Source organism: Micropterus dolomieu, linkage group LG21, assembly GCF_021292245.1.
Source record: "Micropterus dolomieu isolate WLL.071019.BEF.003 ecotype Adirondacks linkage group LG21, ASM2129224v1, whole genome shotgun sequence".
Lineage (NCBI taxonomy): Eukaryota > Metazoa > Chordata > Actinopteri > Centrarchiformes > Centrarchidae > Micropterus > Micropterus dolomieu.
Window position 1 is genome coordinate 16,439,370 of NC_060170.1, and position 8,619 is coordinate 16,447,988.

The 8,619-nt window shown below is 40.7% G+C and overlaps 1 protein-coding gene across 1 annotated transcript; it reads right to left on the reverse strand.

Moving 5' to 3' along the window:
- Positions 1–2,852: 2,852 nt before the first annotated feature.
- On the reverse strand, positions 2,853–5,822 carry dusp2 (dual specificity phosphatase 2). The gene is made up of 4 exons (XM_046036007.1): positions 5,202–5,822; positions 4,739–4,860; positions 4,351–4,570; positions 2,853–3,821 (listed from the first exon to the last, which is right to left on the reverse strand). Exons 1-4 carry the CDS (start codon positions 5,587–5,589, stop codon positions 3,604–3,606), a joined length of 948 nt encoding a protein of 315 aa, XP_045891963.1. The 5' UTR covers positions 5,590–5,822; the 3' UTR covers positions 2,853–3,603.
- Between the last annotated feature and the right edge of the window lie 2,797 nt (positions 5,823–8,619).

Consider the following 8,619-nt stretch of genomic DNA (forward strand, 5'->3'; position numbering starts at 1 on the left):
TTTTGAGCGTTTAATTGACCCCACAAATGTGATGCTCCAGAAACTCAATCTGCTCAAAGGAAGGTCAGTTTTGTAGCTTCTGTAACGACCTAAACTGTTTTCAGATGTGTGAACATGATTGCACAAGGGTTTTCTAATCATCAATTAGCCTTCTGAGCCAATGAGCAAACACATTGTACCATTAGAACACTGGAGTGATAGTTGCTGGAAATGGGCCTCTATACACCTATGTAGATATTGCACCAAAAACCAGACATTTGCAGCTAGAATAGTCATTTACCACATTAGCAATGTATAGAGTGTATTTCTTCAAAGTTAAGACTAGTTTAAAGTTATCTTCATTGAAAAGTACAGTGCTTTTCCTTCAAAAATAAGGACTTTTCAATGTGACCCCAAACTTTTGAACGGTAGTGTATATATAAATAAATGTAAAATTTATTGCTACATAAACTTGTTGAGAATGATGTGACAACTCCTGTGTGTCTACTCTGCTTGTCTTGTTTGGTCTCTTGCCTCCTCCCCTTTCAGGAGGAAATAAGGCCAGAGTTTCACCCAGGCTGCTGAGTTGACAAGCCTTTAAAAACTGACCTGCTCAGTCCCTCTCTCTCGCCTAGCTCCCGCACGGTCACCTTTGTTTGTGCGGGTTGCTTTGTTTTCACATCCTTCACTCATTCATGCACACACCCACATTACTGATCTCACTGATAAAAATATGGTTTTATTTATGTAAACAGTTTACTTTATTAAATGGTTTACACTTCATGTGTGTTCCTCCACCTTCCTTGCTCTGAACCGTGTGCAAGTTCATGACAATAGCTCCGCAAAATATGGTGCTTTCGTTTTCTCTGGACGATTTTATATGTATAAGTCTCTCTATGAGCTGTAGGTGAAACTCACTCACTCACAGCATCACGATGAGCGAGGTGCGCTTCAATACGCTGTTTGTGGGGTGTGATTCTGATGACGCGTGACATTTAGAATGAGGCAGGAAGTGAAAGGCAGAATGGACGAGGCGGAGGAAAGGCTGTACAGTGCTAGGTATTGTTTACCCAGACAACCTGTGTTAGTGAAATCTGGAATCGCCCAATTCATTCTTAAATTACGACAAAAAAACTTTTTTGAGGTCACAATGACCTTTGAGTCAAACGTGTCACCTGTTCAGTGTCACAATCTACCCCTTCTGTTGTTGAGGTATGGTGTTGAATCATGGCCAAAAAGTGTTTTTACCAGGACATTTAAATGTCATAGTGAAGCTGACCTTTGACCTTTTCAGTAAAAAATGTCATCACTCCATAGATGTATCCCATTAGACATCTGTGTGACTTTTTGTCATATTTACCACATCAGTTCTTGAGTTATGGCCAAAAATGTGTTTGTCAAGGTGATTTTGGGGTCACAGTGGCCTTGAGCTTTGTCCTTTGACAATCAAATTCTAATTTGTTCGTTTGTTTGCGATATCACGCTCACAAGAATGGGACAGATGGACGTACAGCGTGGCGGCATAAAAGGTGCCCTTTGAACCATATTTGCAGCAGAAACCTTAGAGTAAATAGATGAATACTCCACACAATACATATACATTGAATCTCTAGCTTCTCTTAACCTTTATTTAACTGAGTATCGGGATCTTAACATATACATAATGTACTTTATATGTAATATACTGTATAATACTGTATATGTTGATGAAAATATCCATTACAATTTATTAGATTTTCTTTATATAAATGTCTAAATGAACACAAATCCGAACAAATGGTATTTTTCTGGGTTTCAGTTGAACTAAAGTCTCAGTCTTAATCAAAACCTGAAAATTCCAAGGAACATTTCTCTGCCCTCTGTCTGGAAAACTGTTGCTAATGGAAGGAAGAAGTCAAGCATAACAGTTGTGCTTGCATACACGTTGCGCAATGGATACTTGCAAATGAGAGGAAGTGGATTATTTTAGCCGTCACAAGAGTGTGGGTGAATGAATTAGCCTCAGGGGATGAGGTAGTGGTGGCAGCTGGACCTCGACGCACTAAAAGCGATCATCTTTTGTCATTTCTACCTACTCGGTAAAGTTTAGTTTGCTTACAAATACCATCGACGTTATTTACAACAATTCAGTGTTTACTCAGACCTTCACCCATGATAAAATAAGGGATATAAACAGTGTCTGATATTCTCATGATGTACTGTTCATCTGACAAACAGTTGTTGACATGTTTGAACGTAGATCTGCATGGATGTAATAATAGTTCAACTGGAATCTGGCAAAATGAGGAACCAGCATTTGGTCAAACAAGAGCCCTAAAGCTACATGCAGTATGCAACCGGTATGCTTGGTAAGTCTATGTGAATAGTTCTTTAGTTACCATAAGATCAAAATGTCACAAATACATCTCGACCAGTAATATGGACTTTCCAAACTTCCTGACTGCAAATGCCCTTTATGACTTTCTGCCCTCTTGCAAATGTCCTCTCATTGTTAAACAAAAATCCTTGTGACAAAGTTGTTGCTCGCAACTTGAGTAGGTGGATGTGAAATGTGCGTCAGTGGTTGTTGAGGTCAAACGGACTTCACACTGTAAAACCCATACTCTTTGGATAATCCTGCAAAAGACTCAGCAATGCACGGCTTTAGTACCTTCTGATTTAGCAAGAGCGAATCTAGCGCTGTGTGTGAAATTCTGCATTTGTAATGTGCTCTGCGGAAAGACTGCAAAACATTCAGGGCTAACTGAAATGAGATTACCGTTTGTGTCAGGAGAGCCAGTGCTGGACTGTAAAATCACTATATCTTTTAGGATTTAATAAGTGAAATGTTTGTCACGGTATGTATTACAAAAAAGGACATACATGAAACAGACTCAGTGTTCTTCAGCATATTTTTAATTTAGTGGAAAAAACTGCAGGAATCAGCCAAACCTTGAAGGTATAAAGTGCAATAACAGACAGTAACACTGTCATAACACATGTGGAAATAATAAATAAAAATTCTATTTACATAATAAATCACAACTTCTTCCAGTTTGTGAAATGTCTCAGGATACAGAAATATTCGAATAAACTGCTGTTAGTGCATTTTTATAAATTAGACAACAAAACTTGAGATTCATCCAGTATTGCCTTGATTAGTTAACACAGTGTTGTCTCATAAAAGACATGTCTCGTCACAGTGGTCCTAAATGTGAAGGAATGGCTTTCAGTAGGTAAAGAAGACAGCCCTTGCTGCCAAAGATCAGGCACATAAGTTAAACAATATGACACACAAAGCCAGACAAGCAGGCCTATTTTGCCTTAAGTTTAAAAAAAAAATCAGGGAAATGACCTCATAGCTGCTCCAATTTGCTGGTTCAAAATCACAACAGTTCATACTGTAATGCGGTTATAACAGCGTAGTCAATATTGCCAGCTGCTGTTTGTTGTATCAGGGTTCAGTTTTTTCCTGAAAACAGGAGTCCAGATCCATCAGCCCTGTGACGCCACCAGCACAAGTAGCTTTTCTCTGAATGTACAAACTATATACTTAAATGTACTAGTTTCAATAGTATAAACAATTTCTAGTCCAGCACATTGCCTACAAAAGGCAGTTGAATTCCTCTTAATGTGTCAGGGTCTTCATCCCTGACAGAGAACGTCAGTCTCAAACTGCAGCAGCTGTCCCATGAAGGCCAGGTTGGGAGAGATGACCTGACGCCGCTGCTTCACAAAGTCAAAGGCCTCATCCAGCCTGACGCGTTGCGTGTGCATGAGGTAGGCCAGACAGATGGTGGCGGAGCGGGAGATACCTGCCTGGCAATGCACCAACACCCGACCACCACTCTGCTTCACTGAGTCTGTGGGCGAAACGGAAAAGACGAGACAGAAAGAGGAAGAGAGATCAGCATACTGGGCTCCATTTTGCATCAGTTTCTTTGACATCAATGAGATTGTTTTACAAGCTTTTTGACAAAAGGAGCAGTCTACCCACTTATGAAAATGCTGTTCTAACTGACCAAGCTAATGGAAAATTAAACCATAGTTAGTTCTTATAAATCCAACTCTGTCTTCTCTTGAACTTTTGCAAGCACAAAACAAATGTAAATGTTAATAGAAGGTTTCTTCTGCAGCTACTGCAGCATAATCCAGTTGTTTTGTAATCAGGTGATTACACTGTTGGTCCATAAATCAAGGCTACAAAATGGATTATAGTGTAGAAGCTGCTTAAGAGAAATCCTTTGGATATTTTATGTTCAACTTAGTGTGTTTACCAACTTTGTTCGAGTTTGGACTGACATTACAGTGAGCAAATAATGACTGAACTGTCGTCTTGAGGTTGGACTGCACACAGGCTGGGAGATATGGATGTTTATAGCAGCAACTCACTGATGAAGGCGATCGCGGTGGGAAAACAGGCTCTGATGTCAGCAGCTAGGTTGTCCTCCACATTGAGCCTCAGGTACTGAAACTCCCCCTCATAGAAGTTAGGGCATGAGGAGGAAACATTGAGCACAGCTGTGATGCCCGCTGCTGTGAGGGTCTCTCTGCGAGAGGAGTGGATGGCACTGCCCAAAAACAGGAAGGGCAGCAGCTCCACTGGACCATCCTGCAATTTACAAAATCCATGTTTAAAACCAAGAATAATCACTATGCAGTTTGCTGCTTTTTTATGCTACATATTTCCCCATCACTTAAAAGAGCTTTTTGATCTAAACTCATGTATTACATTGTTTATTGTCTATTAGCTCTAATAAAAAGGTGAATTTTATCTTACCCGATCATATGCTGGTGTCCTCCGACCTGTCACTGTTGGCTCTGGTTCCACTGTAGAGAGGTGATTGCTGGCAGAGCTGTAACAGAGCTCTGGATAGGCCTCTGAAAATCCCTCAAATCCACCTAAATGAGGTCAGATAATGTTAACTAAGCCCCAAGCTTTCACCAAAGTCCTCCTTAAAAATGTGTTGTGTGAAACAATAATAATGATGTGGTAAGCATGAAAAGGAAGCCTGTATAGACATTTTTAAAATTACAAGTTCAACGGTTTGTTTATCCTTAAAGTGTGATTATGGAGATTTTCTTTACACTTAAAAGTTACTTTTGTATTTAAAATAGGCCTATATCAGTGCACAGATATTAGTTAACACATTAGCATGTTTAACTCTTGCAAAGTCCAATCGAAAGAAGCCTAAAATAAAATAGTTTGGTGCGTAAAAACACATTTATTTAAGTCTTTTTACCTTGTAGGAAGCAGATCTGCGTCTGAACTTCGTTTTGCAGTGCGGTGAGCAGCATTTGGGCCACACTCTCCGCCTTCAGAGCGGCCACGGAGCGGCTGCTCTCATCCACCACCACCAGCGGGGAGAACTCCCCGCGGCGCAGGCGGCCCAGGAGAGCCTTGTCCGGGATGAGCCACTCCAGAGCCACCACCGAGCTCTTGGATCTACGACGCAGCATTGAGTTCCAGTTGACGTTTCGGGACTCGCAAATGTGCGCAAAAGAAAAATCGAGGAAAGGTCTGCAGTCCAGCACCACACATCCAGCAGAGATGTACTGGTCCCGGGGGGTCCTGAGTATGTGAACCAGCTCATGGCCAGTTATTTCCAAAGTCTCACTGCCTGAAGTCATTGCCGAAAATGTGTGTTTAAAATAATTTAAAAGTAATTAAAATGTGTTCCTCTCAACTAAAAATATAACAGAACAAAAAATAAATCCGGTCTTTGTTTTTTTTTCTGTAAGAAGTTTGAGCACAAAGGTTGATAGAGTAGCCTGCTTTTGGAGATGATGTTAAAATCTACTGTAAACGTCTCTGGAGTGAACTTGTTAACTTCTTCTTCGGGTCTGTTAAAATCGGCTTTCGATTGAGCGTTTCACTTGTTCATTGATAGCAGCTGTGAGAGGGGAGGGGTCCCCGCGACCCCTCCTTCTTTTCCACAGAAGGAACCGCGTCAGAAGCGGGACGCCCATATATGGCCAGCCCGACACTCCTCATATGGACACTGACGTCAAACCTCACTTTCCTACCGCGCACGTGTACGTTGGGGGTTATCCCATGTTTTTGTGATGCATGACGTTATGCTGACACCCAAGCTTTCATACTCCGCACTGAAACGGCAGCCTTCAGAGGAAAAGGGGAAGGCGGTGTGTTTGTTATTTGGGTTAGGCTATATTAAACCTGAGCTTCTCTAGCCCACTGCACGACTGCCTCTGTTTTCTTTCCCCATGCAGAGAACAGATTTTAATGTAACACCTTCCATGTTTTACCTTGGGGAAAAGTAAAATGTTGCACTGATAAAATGCCAATTGATACTTGATATTGTTTTGTTTGTGCTCTGCTGAGTAATCTAGAGCATTTGTATCATTATTCTCTATGACATTAGCTTATTACACGGCAATAAAATAAAATCTCTGCCTCACAGAAAACAGGTGCACATAGCACTTCTTATATCAAATAGCCTAAACAGATTCAGCTATTGTTTCTGCTCATTTTATAAAGTTTCCGGCCTGTACCATTTATGGATTACACACGTTTTATCACACATTTTATTTTGCACATGGGAGATTTTATAAAAAATAATCCCGACTGTAACTGAATAACTTTTTCATAAACTTTGAGCACATTTTACTTACACTCAAAGGATAAGGCTGGTGGTATTCTATCTTTTTGTTACTGTCGACAAATCCCATTAAAAGACCAAAACCAACAATGTGTTATTTTCAGTCCAGTGAGGCAATCTTTAAAAACAAGTCACAAATACATTCTTACATTTTAAAAAAAAGGCATTCTGAGTTTTGAGTAAACATTACTCAGACAGGAGCAAATAGAAAATTGTCAGCTGTGGATTTGTGTGGGATGGACTCAAAACCTAAACTAAATTGCCTTCATCACAATACGGATCCTTGATGTATTTATTTAACACTTTCTGGACAACAATAGAGGTCTTTGGCAAATAGGAATAAGTTATATCTGACTTTGGCTACACAAGCATTACTTGTTAGTGGGATCTAATTTATAGTTCGCAGATCAGATAACAGTATCATTTAAGAAGATTACTGGTCATGTTTTGTGCTCAACAAGAAAAGCCAGAAATTAGAGAGAAGACTTGTGCCTTCAGTTCAGCAAACAGGAGGATTTTCCATTTAAGTTTGCAGTGATCCTCTTCTCCCTTTTTTGATAGAAAGCTTTCTAATAAGAAAAAAGATGGTCACAGCTCACTATTAAACTCAGGATTTGTACGATGTAGTTATGCTTCTTTGTAACCTTAAAGGCCCCAAAAACCAATCAGCCACAGTTGTGGGTGACAGCGTTGTCCACAATCAAGAAAATGGGATCAAACTGTACCCACACATAACACAACTTTAAATTGAACTGTTGAAATATAGGCTTTCAGGGGCTTTGAGCACATCTCAAGAGTAGTCTTTTTTTGCGTTTTTATGTGAGTAGTTTTCAATTCTGCATGTGTAATATTTAAGTCAAACACCAGTGATTCTAACTGAGCTGGATATTGTAGACCTCTTTCCACCCCTGGATACAGGACACTCAGTTACACACAGGAAATTATACTTTATGTGCGGTGTGGGATAGTTAAGGTGTAATCTGACGTCTTTGTCTTCATTTCCTCATCACCGACATTCAAATCTGCCCTGCCGCAAACGCCTCCCACTCAAACCTCTGACTCCACTTTCTTCATGCTCCCACTTCCCTTCTCACCCTCCCTCACCGCTGCCTGCTGGTCCCGCAGCAGCACTCCCACTTTGTCATGCTCCCTCCCTGCTGAGGCTGTGATTTCAATCCACAGTAGTACACACACACACACACACACACACACACACATTTGTACACAGTTCATCATGGCTGTCAGTAGGACAGCTGAGCATGCATTTACTGTAGCCTCAACCTGCACTTTTGGCTTGAACACACACACATAAATCCACAGTGAAGTGATGAGGTCTGTTGAGTTGGAAGACTGTGACGCGATTGTCTCTGTATGGTGAGTTAAAAGAATGTTTTCTTTTTCAACACTCGCCCCCATCTCTTCAGCCCGACAGGAAACAGCACCGCAAATACATCCTGTCACCCATCCATGCAAGGCCTCAGCATCCACACACACACACACACACACACCCCCATACTGTATCATTGCAACCGTTGTTAGATGTGTCATAGCTCATAACCCAAACTGGCTACGCTTGATTGTTTGTCCAAAATGACCCTGAAAAGCCTTAGCTTTCAGAGGTGACTGGATTATCTAATTCCTGGCTGCGGTGACTCATATGTGATCAATCACACGCTTTCATTTTCATTTGGTTCACATTTCATTGTCTTTCCTATGTTAGCAAATCAGAGCGCCATGGTTGACAAAGAACGAACCATGAATACATCTGGCCTTACACAATACCATTACATAGGTGGTGAATTGGTTGTTGTTGTTGATTACTTTATGACTTTAGCCGCTGACGATGAAAAATGGCAACAGTGAGCAGAAATGTGACATGTGACAGACTTGCAGAGTCGATGACAAGGAGTTGGTGGAGATCATGAGAGAATTTATGAGAACAGAGGTGACTATTTTTTGAATCAGAAGCACCTTATGTCATCAAAATGTACAGAAAGTACATACTGTAAAAAATAATTAAAAAGTCTATTGATGGTGTGGC

Excerpts from the sequence above, each read along its gene's own strand:
- dusp2 (XM_046036007.1), bottom strand. The coding sequence starts at position 5,589 with ATGACTTCAGGCAGTGAGACTTTGGAAATAACTGGCCATGAGCTGGTT. Across the intron at positions 4,861-5,201 it reads GCAGATCTGCTTCCTACAAG|GTGGATTTGAGGGATTTTCA; the intron begins GTAAAAAGACTT and ends GACCTCATTTAG. Across the intron at positions 4,571-4,738 it reads GGACACCAGCATATGATCGG|GATGGTCCAGTGGAGCTGCT; the intron begins GTAAGATAAAAT and ends TGTAAATTGCAG.